The sequence below is a fragment of the Cynocephalus volans genome, chromosome 12 (assembly GCF_027409185.1).
Source record: "Cynocephalus volans isolate mCynVol1 chromosome 12, mCynVol1.pri, whole genome shotgun sequence".
NCBI classification, from domain to species: Eukaryota; Metazoa; Chordata; class Mammalia; order Dermoptera; family Cynocephalidae; genus Cynocephalus; species Cynocephalus volans.
The window spans coordinates 8865896-8884273 of record NC_084471.1 but is presented as its reverse complement, the minus strand read 5'-3'; the positions used below and the strand labels follow the sequence as shown (position 1 = coordinate 8884273).

Below are 18378 nucleotides of genomic sequence, written 5' to 3'. Positions count from 1 at the left end.
AGGGGCTTGGAAGGGGTGGGAAGGCTTCATGGAGGAGGTGGTGATGAGCCGGTGTTTGCCAGATGGAGTGGGGTCTAGGGGAGCATGAGAGGAGCGGAGGCCAAGCGTGAGCAGAGGCTTGGAGGCCCAGACAGGAAGGCCAAGGCAGGGGGACCAGAGGGCAGGGCTGGACCTGGACTGGAGCACTAGGGAGCTTGGACTCTGACTGGAGGACAATGGGGAGCCATGCAGGGCTTTGAGCAGGGACTGTCCTGGTAAGGTCTGCATATGAGGGGTCTTCAAACAGTTCATGGAAAGATTTATCTATTAATTCCATCTTTTTTTTTTTTTTTAAAAGATGACCGGTAAGGGGCTCTTAACCCTTGACCTGGTGCTGTCAGCACCACGCTCTTCCAAGGGAGCTACGGGCTGGCCCTATTAATTCTATCTCTTCCACCAACTTTTTTTTCCCACGGACTTTTTGAAATACCCTCATATGAGCGCTACCCCAACTCCTTTTTCCCAGGGCTGCGTGTATCCCGGCCTGCTCACCTCTGTCTCTACAGGCTCCTCCTGTCTGTCCCTACTCCTCAGTGTTTGGATTCCCCCACCTGTCTCATCGTGTCCTACACACACAAGCCTCCTCGGCCTTCCTCTACATAGGAGGGTCTCTCTGAGATTGCTTTGGAAGGGCCCTCTCTCTGGCTGCAGTGGGACAATGCAGCGGCTGGCCACGGAATGAGGGGAAAAAGGTTGGCCCCAGGTTTCTAGCTCAGGAGACCCCAAGGCCTCACACAGAGCCCCCTCTGCCAGCTTCGAGGGGCTCTGGCCCACTGCCTTCTCTATCCCCTGCCCACGGGCCACCAACTCCGAGGCAGGAAGGTGTAGGTGGTGGGGCAGCTGCAAAGGAGAAGTGGGTCTGGGTGGTGGGTGTGGGTGTGAGTGTGGGTGTAAGGTGAGGGGGTGGGGGGAGCCAAGAGCCTGGAGAGGAGCCAGGGCAGCAAGCCCTTCTATGGGCCACACCCTCCCATCAGTATGGATGCTTCTGTTATTAGCTGGTATTGTTGGGGTTGCAGAGCTCATTTAGCCCTTGTGCCAGACATTCAGGAAACCAGAAGCAGGGAACCTCATGTGGCCAGGGTAGGATAATCTACAGCAGCAGCCATAAGGGTGCCAGCCTGCACCAAGAGCCATCTCACAGCAGGGGTGAGAGTCTCTGGCTGCTCTGACTCCTCCAGCAAAGACAGAGGAGGCTGCCTTCAGGGCTCCAAGCAGAGGGCGAGAGCTGTAACTCACCATCAGAGATACAAGGTCTCTAATCTTGGCCAGAGAGGGAGCCGCTGCCTTGAAGGGGAGAAGCAGAATCACTCATCTGACACAACGTTTATTGGGCGCATGCTATGAGCCCACACTGAGCCTGGTGCCCGGGGTCAACGCCAGGAAGAGCAAAAGGCCTGTGGGGCTCTTGTCAGTGGTGTGTGCAGGGGCCTGACCTTGGATAAACCTTTCCACTTGGGTCTCCAAAATGGGGTGGGGGTTGCCTCAGGCCTTGAATCTCTGCTTGATGACTTAGTACTTAAGAAATTTCACCATCAGACCAACATGGGAAATGTTAGGTATTTCAGTGTATTCTTTTTTCCCACAGCTCTTAGATCAAGTTTATTAATTTTTGTGTGTGTGTGTGGCTGGCCAGTACAGGGATCTGAACCTGTGACCTTGGTCTTACCAGCACCATGCTCTCTCCCAAGTGAGCCACCAGCCAGCCCAAGTTTATTAATTTCTTTAGCTAAGTCTCCTATGTCACTTAAAAAAAAGCAAACAAAACTATTATCAGTTTATTGTAAAGGATACAACTCAGGAGCAGCCAGACAGAAGAGACGCACAGGGCGAGGTACGTGGGAAGGGACCTGGAGCCTCTGTGCCATCTCTCGGGAGGCATGTCACCCCCTGCCACCTCCTAGCACCTCCACGTGTTCACCAACCCGGAAGCTCTTCTACCTCACCTTTTGACTATGAGATATGACCAAGAGAGAAGAGTTCAAGTTTCTGTAATCGATATGGTTCCTGCAAATTTTCCTTGTTCTTTTAACAGTTTTACTTTAAATAATTTGATATCCTGACCTCAACGTATTCTTGAATAGAAAATAAGGGACTTGTTGCTAAAAAACCCTTCTAATTCAATCTGCCTCTGAGTGTTCTCAACTTTTCATTTGGTGAATTCTTTTAAAAAGATGATTAATTCAGGGTGTGTCAGGAAGAAGGGAGTCTCTTGATTTTTACCCCCAAAATTCCCCCCATCATGGCTCTGACACAGGTACTATGACATTTTTCTTTCAGGTGAGGAAACAAAGGCTTTGAGGGGCAAAGTGCCCTCCTAAGATGACCCAGCAGATATGAGGGGGCCCGGATGGGGTCTGTGTCCACCTGACTGTGAAGCGTGGCCTGTGTCCTTCATGCTTCAGGGACAGGGTGGGGGGAAGTGAGGATACTCTGTGCCTATGGAACAAGCACGGTGTCATGGGGGGAGCAGTCCCTGGGGGCAGAGGCCCAGCCCCCCAGATCTGGATGTGAAACTGCTCTGAGACCCGGGGTGTACTCCATATTTCAAAATTAGTTTTAGTTGTAATCATGACAGTAATACCTGAGCACTTCTCATGAAGAGCCCTCAAACAATACAGAAGGCCGTGAGAAAGAAGGGGTGTTTCCCTGCAGTCCCAGAGGGATTCTCCGCTTTCTCTTTGCAGCCTTTACGATCTCATGTATGCACATGCAGGGGACAGCTTTGCTGCTATTTCATAAGGGGTCGCACAGTGTGAATTGCTCTGCTGGCCTTCCCCGTCCCCCTTGGCTGGGCCAGGCCTCGAGTGCTTCAGCTCTCTGGGCTCCATCTCATTTTGTGACAGTGGCCCAGATCCCCCATCATGGAGATTTCCTTTGTCTTTATGTGTTTAGCTCTGACAAACAAGGACACTGCTAGAAAGTGCCCCGGGAGGGGACAGCAGGAAGGATGCAGTGTGGGGCCTCTGGACAATGGGAGTGAGAGGCCAGGGTCAGAACCCAGAGGCAGAAGGTAGCCAGAGAGCCCCTGCCCCCTTTCACCCTTCCACAAAGCTCTTACAAATCCTTCCCCAGGTCTTCATGGGCCCCAGCTGCCCATCCTCAAGCCCCCACTCTCCACACACACACCCACACGTGCACACCCCCCCGCACTCCTGCACTCTACAGGGTTCTTGGCGGAGGGAGCCCCAACCATTCTCACAGTATGGCCCTGGGATAGGGGACATGGGGCCCTCCACGTGAGGTTAGAAAGGAAACCACAGTACCCCAGCCTCCTGGCCACAGGGACTAGAGTGCCCCCCTTGGCAGCAGGGGGGGGGACTGCCAGCAGATGTGTGAAGTGGAAGAGGCTGGGGGGGCCACCCTCCCATCCCAGGCTTCATTCAGGGCACCACGAGAAGGGAGAAGGAGCCTGCTGGGCTCTAGGCCTCCTGCAGGTTTTGGCCCTGGGTGAATGCACAGGCTGACCCCACGTGCAGACACCTCCAGTCACTCATCACATACTAACTGAGCACCTACTATGCACCAGGCACTGTATTAGGTTGTGGGGAAACAGCAGGGAACCAGAGACAAAACCCAAATGGGGAAATGACACAGCAGGTGAAGAGGTGAGAAGTGCTGGGGAGAAACATTCACAAGAGAAACGTCTCACAAGAGAAGGGTTTGGAAGGGGAGTCAGAGAAGGCCTGGTGAGGTGGCGACCCTGGAACAGAGAGGGACAGGGTGACAGTGATCCTTGAGGATGTATGGGGAGAAGCAGACAAGGCCCAGGAACAGCAGAGAAGCCAGGAAAAGGGCAGCGCATGATGCAGTCTGCTCCCAGCCCTGTGCCGCACCCTTGGCAAGTCCCGACCTCACAAAGGAGGGAAGCTAGAGAGGAAGGGGACGAGCCAGGCAGCCCCTCGGTCCTCTGTGCTACACACCTCTGAGGGGTTCCCACTGTTATCTGCAGACAGGGATGTGGGCTGGGGGGTCAGGTACAGTCCTGGAGGAGTCTGTGTTCCCTCATGGGGGAGGCTGGCCTGTGGCTGAACACGAGGGGGACCAAGTGCTGGGGGACCCCCTGGGCCTGGCCTTGCAGGGCAGTTACACAGAACAGGCACCTGCCAGACGGCAGCTCCCAGGGCCCTCCCAAACACCTTTGGCATCTCCCCATGTAATAAGGTGGTACCAAGGAAAGCTGCCTCCTGCCCAGCATAAGAGCACTGGGGACTGCCCACCCACTCTCCCTCCTGGATCTGGTCTTCAGTGGCCCTGTCCACAGGGTGGTTCTCAGGCGGGATGCAGATTTGAGGAGTGCAGGACCTGGCAGCCAACCATTTTCTCCCTCAGCCCCCCCAAGTGTCTGTGAGAAGTCCTGCGATAGTGATTCTCTGCCTGTACCCTTCTGACCCCAGGGGAGACTGGAGGGAAGGGGGCCGAGCCAGCAGGTGCCTCCTGGAAAAGGTCCCCTTGTACTCGAGCCCCACCAGCAGGCCTGGCCCAGTGCCCATTTTGTGTGTGTGTGGAGGGACAGGCTGTGGCAGAGCTTGTCTCAAGAGCCCCCAAGGCTCACCTTACCTGTCCACCTGGCACTGTGGAGGGGACGCACGCAGGCAGGTGTCAGTCTCTCTCCGAGTCTTCCAAGCACCTCAAGGGGAGGAGCTAGCAGTGGGGCTCAGAGGGAAGTGAGCTGCCCCAGGTCGCACTGGGAACCGGTCACAGACCCCGAGCCGGTGGGACTCCAAGGCCACGTCCTTTCCCACTGCACCACTTCCCCTCTGCCGCCAGATGCCCCTGCCCCTGCCTCTGCTCACTGGGGGGTGGAGACATGGGGCCATGCAACAGCTCGCTAGGAAGGCCCTGCCTCCTCGGCAGGGGTGGGAACCAGGACTCGGGGGTCTGGGCTGCCCCTATGGAGAATGTAAGCTCCCCACGACCAGGTGGCCTGAGAGGGATGAATGAACCCATGACCCTGAAGAAGCCCTGCCCCTCTGAGAGCCTCAGACACCTCAACCAGACAGCACCTTCTGCCCTCACCCGAGAGCAGGGTCCCGGCAGCTTGTAGGCCCAGCAGAGGGGCATCTCCTCCTGGAGCCTCAGGCCACCCTCCCATTCAGACCTGCAGCCCATGGGGCCTCGCCCACCCTCAGCAGTGGCCTCCAGTGTGACCACCTGAAAGGTTTTACATTTGCTTAAAGCTTTATGTTTAATAGTGGCTTCTTCACAGTCAACTCTCACTCATAAGCAGCTGGAGAGAAAGGTATTAATGAGCCTGACCCCATTCTACAGATGAGGGAACTAAGGCTCACGGAGAGTAAGTGACCTGCCTGAGGTCAGGCCGTCAGCAAGCTGCCAGCCTGGCTTCTCCTGTCTCCTCCAACCCACCATAGTTCCAAGTCCCCTTTCTGGGCACACTGCAGGGCATAGAGACTCCCCTTCCATTACTTCCCTCAGCCAGACTGCCTCCTGGGCAATGTCACTGGCCTCGAGACACTAAGAAGCAACCACACTCCCTGGGCCCGTCCCCAGCCTTCCAGGGAAAGCAGGTCTGAGAGGGCACCCGACTGCCACTGAAGCGTCGCTCAGGTCTGCTGTGAGGCAGGGGCAGGACGGCCCCCACCCCAGAGGGGCGGCCTCTCATTCTAGGGCCCCTGCCAAGCTTGGCTCGGAGTTGGCAGCAGTGACAGCTTCGTGTTCCCCCCAGTGCTTGGAAAGCTACCAGATCCTCGGCTGGAGAAGGGGATGGCACTTCTCTTGTTAAATGGCACCAGGTGGTAAAGATAATGTTGCACAGGGACCTGAGAGAGATGTGCCCTACACTGGCTGGGGAGGGGGCGGGGGTGTGAGGAAAGCCTCTCCTCGTCTCCAGAAAAGTCCACACTGCTTTCCTGCCCTGCTCCACCAGCCCCCAAAGCTCCCCATGACTAGGTGGTCTCTATGGCAAAGGATGCTGAGGGGTCTGGTGACAACACAAGTTCCTAGGAGCCTTGGCCCTTTGCTGACATGCCTGCCCCTTAAGGGACCAACGCAAACCCTCACCTCTCACCTCTGCCTCTTCCTTCCACCCTGGACGCACCACCTCCTTCCACAGACACTGGCCACCCTGACCAAATGCCCCGAGGCCTGCTTGAGTCCCACACTCATGCGTCCTCCTCCTGCGCTGCAGGCCCTGCCCTCTCCTACCCTGCTACCCCTGTGGTGCCAAGTGTCCTGGCAGTCCCAAGGCAGGACCACAACATGCAGGGGTGGGGCTTTAAGGGTCTGCCCCTGCAGATGCCCAAACCTTTGTTTAACGATTAAGATGCACAAGAGGGGAAAAGCAGAGGACTGGGGTTGGTCCTGCTGCCGTTAGCTGTGTGACTGTGGACACACCTCCGATTACAATGGTCTCAGTTTCATGAACTGTGAAATGTGGAAACATCATCGACCTCACAGGTCTGCTGGGAGGGCGACAGGAGATACTACCGCATGAGAGCTCTGTGAAGCGTGAAGTGCCCTGCAAATGTCGGGTGACATGTGGGGCCTCAACCAGAATCTACACAGCTGAGGTCCTTGGCAGGCCCAAGGGACTGCCTGGAAGTCAGCCAGGTGTCTACAAACCCTTAATGAGCACTAGGGGTGGGGCTCAGGGCTAGGTTCTAGAAGGTACCTACAGAAAAGAGGCAGGCAAGCCCCTGCCCATGTGACACTTACTAGGAATTAGAAGTTGGCACAGCTTCAGCAAAGAGCATGAGCCCCGGCTGTGACTGTGATGTCAAAGGGGAGAGGCCCTGCAGTGCTGGCACTGCCCAGGGCATCAAGCAGGGACAGGACTGAAGCCTGAGGCTGGAAGGCAGGAGGGGTGGCGGTGGAGATGGCACTGTCATTGTCCCAGGGAGCCAGGACCTGCTTCTCGTCTTCAGGTTTCTCCCACCAGACCCTCTTCCCCCAAAGCTCCCATGTGCCGAATCCACCTCTGCAGCGTCAGGAGCCTTGATGTGGCAGACGGGATTTCTGGAGTCCAATTCCTGCACTTCTACAAATTCTAGTGAGACCCAAAGGAGAAGGAAAGCAATCTATCACTGCACAACCTCTCACTGCCGACCCAAAACCCAGCCCTCCAGTCAGCTTCTCACAGACATGATGGGGGTGGTAGTTCCTGACTTGCACCATTTTTGAACGCAGCTTTGTGTGACTGCAAGCAATAGTTATTGTTCATTAAGCACCCACCTGGCACTGTGCAAGGCAGCAACGCAGCATGTCATGAATATATCAAGCATACAAATGAGTGTAGGGAGTAAGACAATCTCAGGAATGTCACCTATCATTTCATTCAATCTTCACGTGACAAGGTGAGTAGATCAGGTCCATTTACACCTGAGGACACCGAAGCTCCAAGAGCAACAGCAGCTTCTGTAAGAATGGAAGGGTCAGGATGTGGAGCCAGATAGTGGTCACTGAATCCAAACTCCCCCTACCTCACCCTGTTAATTGTTCTGAGTCAGTTTCATCATCTGCAAAGTCAAAGTGCAAAGAGACCAGTGATTTTCAAACTTTTTTTTAGCCACAGACCCTTTGTTTAAACGAAATCTTAAGTGGAGAAACACCATGTCAGGTGGATAAAGACACGGAGCTCTGCAGGAGCGAGCATGGGAGTGGGGGCGTTGCAGTCTTCCTCGCGGGGCTCCCTCCTGGTGCTTGCCCAGCACTCCCTGCTGGAGCACAGAGGCGCATGGGCCCTGCAGGGAGACTGCAAAATATCTGGCTGCTGACCCATGGCCTGTGAATGTTTATGGAGCCAGAATCCAGCTGTGGGGAGGACAGCCCAGGACCCAGCGGCCCTCAGGGGTCCTCTGGTGAGGGACTCTCAGAGCTCTTCAGCAAGGACAGCAGGTTCAGGGCTGAGACACCGGGCACATGACCAGCGCAGATCTGCAGCATGCGCACCAGGCGTTGTGCCATGGTGGCTCGAAACTCTTCCACCTGCAGGGAAAAGTAGAGAACAGAGGTGAGACAGGCTGAGGTGGCCAGGCCTGCTCCCACTCAGGGAGGCTGCACCAGTTGCTGGAGGCAGGGTTGGGACTAAGCTGCAGGGGCAGCTCAGAGCACCACTACCCACCATAGCCACAGCTCACAAAGCAGCTTCTGACCATCTCAGCTTACCCAGTCCTTCAGACAACCTCTAGAGACACCCAGAGACTATGAGCCCCTGCTCAAGAGGACACGAAGGCTCAGCAAGCACAGTTGGCCAGGTCAAGTCAACTGTCTAGGGTCATACAGTTAGTGACTTCAGAGCTGGGATTGGAACTTGGGCTGGTCCCAACCAATGCCTGGGCGGCGCAGGCCCTACAGGCTCACCTGGGATCTGAGAAAGACACACACAGGCATGGGAAGGAGAGATGGAGAGAGTGGCCCTCATGCTGATAAGGAGGTGCCATCCACAAAGATTTTCCTTATCAGGGCTTTTGAAGGGCTGGTAGGCCCAGGAGAGCTGTGGGGTTAGGGAGGGGCTCCTGGCCCTGGCCCTGGCCCTGGCTAGTGCTGGGCATGCAAGAGACGCTCTGTGAACATCTGCTGGGAGAATAAGTGATAACACTCAATGTCTTCCTCTGGCTGACAGGTGGCCTCAGAAGCGTCTCAGCCTATCCTGTTCCCTCTCTAGCTGGGGGAAGGGGGTATCACCACCCACCCTGTCACCAACTCCCCCCACTCTTTCTTCTCTCACCACTTGTCACCCATGACCTCCTTGGTATAGAATCCAGTGGAGACTTCTCAGCCCTCACCTCACTGGTCCTATCAGCAGAATCTGACGCAGTGGTTCACTCCCACCTTGAAATGTTTTTTCTGCCTGGCTCCTAGGACTGCACTCTAACCCAGCCTCCCTCCCTGTCACAGGCTGCTCCCTCCTTTGTGCCTGATATCGAAATGCTGGGGCTCCAGGACTGGATCCTTGGATCTCTTCTTCTACACTCCATCCCTAGGTGACCGCATCCAGTTCCGTGGCTTAAAAATCATCTAATTGCTATTATGTCCAAATTACATCTCCAGACTTCTACCCTGAATGTCCAACACACGTATGCAGCTGTGTACTCAGTTTTTCCACTGAAAAGGCTAATAGATACCTTAACCTTAGCACATCCAAAACAGAGCCCCTGGTAGCCCCCAAGACCTGCTCCTCCGCAGTCTTCCTCATCTGAGCCAAAGGCTACTCCATCCTTCCAGCCAGTCAGGCCAGAAACGGCAGAGTCGTCCTGGACTCCTCTTTCTCTTACATCTCACATCTGGGCCTTGAGCACATTCTGTCAGCTCCACCCAGAAATATCCAGTGTCATAGGCCATCTCATCCCCCTCTTCCCCGGCCACTGCCAAGTCTAGGTCACTCTTAACCCCTCCAGAAAGAGCCTCCAGATCCACCTCCCCATTTCTGCCCTGGCCTGCTTTCAGTCTTCTCTGCCCACAGCAACCAGAGGAATCCACTTCAAGTCAGGCCCCTCCAGCAGCTCCAGTTTTACTTAAGAGTTGAAACCGCAGCCTTAACTGTGATCCACAGATCCTGACATGGCCCTACTGTCGCTCTGCTCATCTCCTGCTACTCTGCCCGTTGTTGCTCTGCTCCAGACACACTGACCTCCCTGCTGGACCCTGTACACACCAGGCAAATTCTAAGTTCAGGGCCTTTGCATGTGCTGAGTGCACTCTTCCAGCATGGGTCTCACAGCATGCCTTCCTGTCTCAAGTCTTCATTGAGAAGTCACGTTTGCAGTGAGGCCTCCCTGGCCACCCTAAATCTTGCCCTTTACCACCACCTGACACGTCACATCCCCATTTCCTAACACATGATGCATTCTACTTCTTCATCTTTTTTCCTCAAGATGAAGGATGGAGCTGGGATTTTTTTACTGGTTTGTTCTATACTGTGTCCCTAGTGTCTACAGCAGTGCTCAGCACACTATGGATATGCAAGTATGAGTATTTGCTGAATAAAGCCTCTCACACTAAGTTCTCTGGCTTCGTCCCAAAATCTATTTCCATGTGGCTGCTGCTCTAGCCCAGTCTCCACCACCTGTGACCTGCCTCTGGCCAGCTCTCCTCCAACCCACACATCACACTCCAGAGTCATGGCCCAAAAACCCATGTCTAACCACAATCACGACTTGGCCCACGATGGACAGGAAGAAATGACTTGTGTCTACAGCCAGGCTTCCAAAGCTCAGCAAATTCCCCCGTTGCATATGTTCCAAATCTGTCTATCTCAATGGATTCTGTGACAGCAGGGCCAATGTCTGACTCCTTTGGGTTCCCAGGGACCAGCACAGGGCCCTATCTATAAAATTATTTCACTGGGCGAATCACATACTTCCTTGAATATGTTTCCTCATCTATAAAATGTAGCCGATAATTCCTGCCATGCAAAGGCTTCAAAATATGGTAAGGCTTAAACTTGATATGCAGAAGAGTGCTCTGAAGAGGACAACCCAGGCATGAGGGGCGACAACAGTCCACACGATTTCTGCAGCCCCTGCTGCTGGCTGGTAAAAGGCTGGGGCCTCCTGCTTCACTTTCCATGCAGTCTCTGGCGTTTTGTTGAAGACAGAAGTTCTCAGAATAGAAGAGAACCTAGGACCTGGTATGGCCCGCCACCTCATGGCCACATGCAGAACTGCACTATCTGTCACAAGGTTAGCAAGCACCACCACTACCCACAGGCAATAAGTCCTGGAGGAAAGATTATGACTCATTCCCCTTCAGAGATAAGAAAACGGAGGTTTCGAGGAGGGTAAGTGACTTGTTAAATCCACACAGTCAGCAGACCAACCGGCTGGCTCTGCCACTTGCTTCCTCTCTGTGTAACCGTGAGCAAGTCATCTCTTCTTTGAGTCTCGGTTTCCTCAGAGGTTTGCTGTGAGGAAAGCCTGGAAGGGGCAGGCACTTAGGTGAGCCCAGGCCTCAGAGTCCCATCTGTGAGATCAGAGTGTCTATCTAGTCAGGGATTCTTTTTTTTTTTTTTTTTCTCCCCACCCCCCGCCCCTCTAGTCAGGGATTCTAAAAACAGCCATCAAATATGAGAAACAACGTAGTGATAGAGTAGCATGTGTATCTTTACTGATGCACTGATCTAGGGCGATCTAGGGCAGATCTAATGATTCATGTTGACATAGGGATGAGATCCACCCAACCCTAATGTGATATGAAAACATCTGCCATCTCTACTGGTAACAGTCACAGGCTCTGCTAACACTACTGACATCTGTTGCCTACATTCATGATGCTCAATTTCACTTAGAGTTTAGTAGGAAAAAAGGAGTAATTTCTTTTTCTCATTCAAGTTCACAGATTCCCTGAATTCTGCCCTCAGACCAGAGGGATCCACACACCACAGAATAAGAACCCTTGATCTAGCTGGTGGGGAAGGATTGTGTGCTGACTCAGTTCTCTCTGCATGACATCATGGTGCTTTTGGGAACAGATGCAAGGTCCAGAATAGAGCAGAAACATGAACCTCAAAACCATCCAACCGTTTACCCACCCAACCAACAAATATCCCTGTCTGCTGAGTGCCCTACTCTGGGCGGGGACTGGACAAGGTCTGCAATCCAGGGAGGTAAGGGTGGTGTCCTGACTGCCAGGGGGAAACAAGGATGCATTGGCTAATGAGATAGACATGATGCCTGGCCTCACAAGGACTTACAGTTTAGCAGGAGAGTGAGATATTAACACAGATCCACAAACACATGCAAAGGCTTAGTTATAAGTACAAAGAAACTAAGGAAAAGAAAAAGCAAGGCAACAAGAAATAGAGCCTGGCATAAGGGGCACTCAAGAGGAATGCACATCACCCCTACTTTAATTCGTGTAACCCAAGGCTTAGGGTGACCCACCCAGATCATAGCCAGTGAGCAGAAGAGCCAGGATTTGAACCCAGACCCTGTGTCTCCCTTCACATCAAGAACCATCTCACTTGGCATTCCAGAACCCTTCACTAAGCATTCCAGACATGTCCACTGTGTGCTGACTGCCCTTTCCCCACAATCAAGTGTAACATCAGCCACTGTGATCAGTGTCCTCACCTCCAGGTCACAGAAGAGCAGGGGGCTCCGGTAGGTGTGGGCCAGCATTGCGACGGTATTCCGGTGAATGCTGCAGTGGCTCTCCCGCCCAGCTGCAAAGAAGCCGTGAATGTTACAGGCTGTTATCTCTACCTCCATGGCTGTAATCCAGAAAGCACTAGGCAAATCACTTTCCCCCTCCGGGTCTCAGTTTCTTACTAGTCCATGCGGTGACAATCCTGTTCTACGTTCTTTTCTGGGCAGTCAAGATCATCAAATCAGACAATAAGGTTTAAATGGCTTTTAGAGAGTGCTCTATAAATATACAAGTTTCCTCGTCTATAAAATAACAGCTACTACCCCACTGAGTTACTGTAGCAAGTCAATGAAATGGTATCTAGAAATTACATGGCATTCACTTATTCACCAATACTTATTGAGAACAGTCTGCGCCACGCCCCCTCTCAAGGAGCTCACAGTTCAGCTGGGGAGGTGGACGGGTTAGACATGTCATTGATGCTAGAGGTGACAGTGGAGCTGAGTTCTCAGGTATTTGTAGGGGTTAGCAAGACAAAGAATAGGAAGAAAGGATTTGAGAGAAGCCATACAGTAATCATTAAGAGGACGGGCCCTGGAATAGGACTATCTAGGTGTGAATCTCAGTTCCACCATTATTTAGCTATGGGGCCTTGGGCAAGTTACTTAACCTCATGACCAGTTTCCTTGGCTATAAAACTGAGACGATAATACCTAGCTCAAAAATTAATATGATCTTAAAAACAAAGCAACTATGAACAGTGTCTGGTGCACAGTGAGAGTTCAATAAAGGTTAGCTATTATTATTTCCACTGTTAATGTTACAACGTCTCAGGAACAGCAGGACTTTTTCAGAGAACTATGAGCTGACCCAAAGAATGAGAGAACAGGAGATGAGATGGACAAGAAGGCAGAGGCCAAACTGCAAAATACTTTGTGTCTTTGGAGAGGTTGGATTTTAGTCTGAAAGCCACGGGGAATCACTAGGCAATTCCAAGCAACAGCAGAATTATCTGCTCAGATTTCTTTTAGAAAGACTGACAACAGGTCAGATTCTAAAGCCCTTGTTCTATCACCTGGGCTGCCTTAGCAAGAGTCTACAACCGCCACTACTTTCTCTTGTTTGGGGGTTGGCAGTAGCAGGTGAGGGAGGCACTTACCACCCGTGGTGAGGAAGCACACCTTCCCCAGGAAAAAGCTGGCATCCACATGGTGCAGGGACCTCTCTACATTCTGGAGGCTGGGGTGGCCAGACCAGGGCAAGAACACAAACCAGAAGACAAAACTTTACAATGGAGAAACAGAAGCCCCTGCTTTTCTGATCTTAGAGAGGCCAGAGAATGAGAGGAGGGTGACGAGAAACATCACTGAAGGAATATTTTGTCCTTTAATTTTTTTAAACTAGTTTTAATTACAAAGCGACTCATGCTTGTAAAATGATAAATATGGATGTATACAAAAAAAGTAGAAGTCCCCCTCTCACAGCACCACCCTTCACTCCCAACTCCCCAGGGGAAACTGCTGTTTCCTGTCACCCTTAGCGTTGGCCACCTGACCAGATGGCTTTTTGGCCAGGAGACAACAGATTCCTTCTTCTGTTCCTGGACACCAGTAAATGAAAGCCTTGGCCCAGGAGGTCAGAGAGCTGTTAGCAGTTTGGTGGCCCACGCTAAGGTTTCAGTTTGAGGCCAAAAGCAACAATGGTCCTGCCCCCAAGGGCTGCTGTAGGGCAGGATCTCTCCAAGGACCAGTCCCTTTTGGTGAGCAGAGAGGCCTCCCCCAAAGAGCAACAAATCTTCTGAGGCAGGACCCTGTGGTAGTCATGGCAGATCTCAGCTCTTCCTCAGCCCCACCACATTCCAACTGATCAGGCAGTGAGGTCGACTGAGACTTAATCCTGATGCTACACGTATCTGGTGTCTGCAGGCTTCTCGGTTCCCAGGTGTTCCTACCACAACCTTCCCTGAACCCCTACCACATGGCTAGGTGTCTGCTCTGGTCTCTGTGCTGGACCCTGAGCTTTGCCTAACCTCAGTCTGCTGTCCCCCAAGGGGAACTCACTCTCATCTTCACCCAGCTAATTCCTTCTCATCTTTTAGGTGTGAATGTAGACGTTACCTCCACCAGAAAGTCTACCCTGACCTCCTACACCTAAGTCCTGGCTGTCACAGGTCTTGTTTGGGTTCCCATAGCCCAACGTTTCCTTCTTTTACTGTATGTATTCCAGGTACTGTAGATGTCTGTTCAAAAGTCCAGCCTCCTCCCCCAAATGGACTAGGAGCACCTTGAGGACAAGGGGTCTGTTTCGTTCATCTCTGTGCCTCCTGTCAGTATAGAGAGAGGCCTCAGAGAATATTAGCTAAATGAACAGATGACACTATCAGGAATTATCAGTGTCTTTTAAACATTGTGCACCGGCCACTGGCTCCTACCTCCTCTCCCCCTGGGTTGACCCCAGGCAGCCTTTCCCTGACTCCTTCCTATGACAAATGAAACCACTGTCCCAGCACACTCCCAAGGCAGGTATGCCTGAGCCCTGACAGCCCATGTCCTCTGGCTCTCACCTGTATTTGCTGTGAAGGTTAATCACAAACACAATCAGGTCAATTCGGGGCCGATTCACATCAGAGGGCAGAGGGAGGGACCTTGCCAAGTGGCTGAAAAACAAGAAATTGCAGGATGAAAGATATACATACTAACCTCACAGTGACCGTTCACATGTTGCGCTTCATAGGGGAAGAAGCTTCATAGCTGTTGAAGGCTCCTCACCAACTCACCTGATGATGCTCTTGTGGGCAAGATTTTTAAAAATCTTTTGCTGTGATCTTCTCAAATGTTTCTTCTTTGTAAACAATTAAATTTTCAACCACATCTACTCTGATTCTTACTGTTTCTATGTATTTATTAGACAGATCTCAAATGGTATTATTTTTACCCCTCTTTTTTTACCCTTAGCTCCACAACCTCTCTTTTCCTCTTTCTGTTGTTTTATCATTTGGTCTCTCAATAGGACAGGGCACTCAAATAGGAACTTTCTTCTCCTTTTTCTGTATCTCTTTCCAGAGTGGGTTCTTCAGATTTTTGTATGCCGTGTGACCTGCCCTGTTTTTTGCAATGGCTCATATGACACTTCTTTCCATTTTGTTTTTGCCCAAGGTAGGCAATTTTGTCCACATTGCCCATTTACTGTAGTCTAATACTAATTAAATGCATTTTAAAAATCCTTTCTGGGCCAAGCCCGTGGCACACTCAGGAGAGTGCGGCGCTGGGAGCGCAGCGACGCTCTCGCCGCGGGTTCGGATCCTATATAGGAATGGCCGGTGCACTCACTGGCTGAGTGCCGGTCACGAAAAACACCCCCCCCCCCCCAAAAAAAAGCCCTTTCCCATTTCTGAGCTTTGGGTTTTAGATTGTTGGTTACTGTGTTTTATGTTCCGTAGTCTGAAAGCCTGGTAAGGTGGGTGGAGCACAGGCAGACCTAGAACAATATCTAGAGGGAAAAGATTATACTCTCTCATCACAGATTCATTAAAGTGCTGTACCAGAGTTTATTCTACTGAATAAGGGGCATTACAATCCCCACGGAGAAAATACCCTCTGGATTTGGATCATTCTCCTTCAACATGGGTCTCTGGGACTATCTATCTATCAGGGAGAATGACACCCACACGTATTAGTCACTTCACTGAAACAGCAGCTGTTTGTATTTCCTACAAGTTGGAAAAAGGAAAACAGAATATATTTCTTTAGTTACCTTTTCTCAAAATTTGGGGGGCATTAAAGAATTCTCAGAATTCTGTTGTGGGAGTAGGATTAGCAGGCATACCATGCCAGATTGTTTTGCTGCCAGTGAAGTTTGCTGATTTTTTGCTATTTTCCAATTCATTTCACTACGTCTTGGGGGAAGAAAATTTTGTAGTTCAGCTTCACTTCACTATATTTACATGGAAATCCTCGCCTTCCACTTTTACTACCTGGAGACATTCCCAGCATCCCCTTCCCTCAAAAGCCTCCTTTCATCTTGCATTAACCAGACTAAGTAAACGACGATTAATTGAGTATCTACTCTGTGCCAGCCGCTGCTCAAGGCACGAGGGATTCACCAGTGAACAAAGGTCGGGGTCCCCGCCCTCCAGGGGCTGACTGTCCACGGGGTGACAGCCTGGAAACAAGGAAACAGTTGGACGGGTCATTTCTTACGGTGATAAGTGCTATGAGGAAAACGACACGTGTGGTGACAGCGTGATGGGTCCTGTCCGAGGTGCGGACATCCGGAGTCTGAAGTCAGCCGGGAAGGAGCCAGCTCCGGGACGATGGGCAGGCTCAGGGCAGACCCGGCAGGACCGACGGCTGTTGGCGTGGAGATTCCTCACAGGGACCCTCCTGCACCCGACGCCTGGCGGCTCCCTCTCCCCTCCCTCCCTCCGGCCCGCCCAGGCCAGACTTCAGGCCACGGCCGCAGCTACTTACACCCTCAGCTCGGAGGCGCAGTCCTCCTTGAGCATCGAGTCCGCCAGCTGCTGCACAAGAGCATCCTCCGTGCCCACCAGCTGCCCAGAGAAAGAAAGCAGCCGGCTGAGGCCTGGGCACAGCTGCCCTCTGGAGGGCCTGGCGCTCGGGACCACGCCCCCGGGGAACAGGTCACAGCTCAGAGGGCGCCTTTCTCCGAAAACAGGACGCCCGCGAGGCGCAAGGGTGGAGGGTCTGAGGTTTGGAGCGGTTCAAGCCTGTCAGCATCGCCCTTACTACCTCCGCGGACCCTCCCTCGCAAGGCCTGGCCTCTCGGAGAGGCTGGCCTCGAAACGCGGGAAAAGCAAGTCCCGGCTGGGGGCGCGTAACTCCGCTTCCGAGCCTCCGCCCACCCACCCCACCTATCAGACGCTGGGAAAGAGCCCGCCGCGCACCTATTGGTAGGTGCGTTCCTCAGTCTCACAGAGCGGCTACTCCGATTGGTTCAGAGCACGGCTCTACCGCCTACCCCCACCCCCGAAGGAATAGCGCGCACCGGCACCTCAGGGAGCACAGAGTCCCGGGAGGCTGAGAGGCGGCCAAGGGGAAAGGCAGTGGGGGAAGGGGGGCCGCCGGCACCTACCAAGATGGTGGCCGTGTTGAGGACGGGCAGCTTGTCCAGCGGCCTTAATACCGACATCCCAGTCGCAGAGCGAACCGCCTCTCTGAGGGTGATCGCCGGGCTTTCAAATCGCCCAGAGTCCCGCCCCTAGGGTGCGGCAGAGGGGCACGTGCCCTCTCTGGGCGGGGCTTTACGGGGCGGGGGAAGGCCTCTTAAAGGAACCGCTACCTCCTTTTCTGAGGGGGCGTTGCAGCGCCAGCCCAGACTTATGAGGTGCTGGACCGGCCTTTTGTTCCACGCTTCAGAGATATAAGGTTTCCTGTGATCCATTCGTCCACTTTCGCTCCTTCATGCTCGTTCGCAGTCCTCTTGATTCCTTCCAGACCTGCCCCTCCTGTGTCTTCCCCGCCTCAGCGACACCATCCTTGTAGCAAGCTGCTCAGAACAAAACCTTGGGGTCATCTTGACTCCTCTTCTTCACACCCCACATCCAGATTAGTCTTAAATATATCAAAAGCTGACTACTTCCCACCACTTCCACTGTCACGACCAGGACCAAGCCTCTGTCGTCTGTCACCTAGACTATTAATTGTCACAACTTCTACTGGCTCCCTACTTTCACCCTGGTCCCCAGGGCTACCTGCTGTTCTCCACACAGCAGTCAGAGTCGTCCTTTAAAACGGAAATCAGAGCAGACCACTTCTCTGATCAAAACCCACTGATTTCACTCAGTGCGTTGCAAACACCTTAAGTGACCTTTCCGGGCCCTGCGTGTTCTGGTGCCTGACAATCCCTGATCTCATCCTCTGCTGCCACACCAGCCACTAGGCTGTTCCGCATATATTCCAGGTACCCTCCTACCCCAGGACCTTTGCCCCTGCTGTTTCCTTTGGCTGAAATACTGTTCTTCCAAATAGTCACACGGCTTGTTTCTTCACTTTATTTGTGTTTCTGCTCCAATGTCACCTTATCAGAAGGGCCTTTCTTAACGACCCTATCTGAAACAGCAAGCCAACCCCCGACCATGCTCTGTCTCCTCCTTTTTCTGTTTCTGCTCTGTTTTCTCCATAGCACTAATCTCCACTTCACACATCATTGTCAAGAACTGCACAGCCTCTGAGATTTTACCCTACTTACAAATTAGTAAACTAGTCTGTTGCTGTTTCATGGATGCTGGCAGAAGACATGAAACTCTGGGTAAGAAATAAAGGACTTTATTATTTACTT

The 18378-nt window shown here is 52.6% G+C and overlaps 1 protein-coding gene across 1 annotated transcript; it reads right to left on the bottom strand.

The window, feature by feature from the left end:
- Positions 1 to 7576: 7576 nt before the first annotated feature.
- On the bottom strand, positions 7577 to 17254 carry CENPM (centromere protein M). The gene is made up of 6 exons (XM_063076043.1): positions 17173 to 17254; positions 16551 to 16630; positions 14645 to 14737; positions 13241 to 13320; positions 12066 to 12157; positions 7577 to 7980 (listed from the first exon to the last, which is right to left on the bottom strand). Exons 1-6 carry the CDS (start codon positions 17227 to 17229, stop codon positions 7840 to 7842), a joined length of 543 nt encoding a protein of 180 aa, XP_062932113.1. The 5' UTR covers positions 17230 to 17254; the 3' UTR covers positions 7577 to 7839.
- Between the last annotated feature and the right edge of the window lie 1124 nt (positions 17255 to 18378).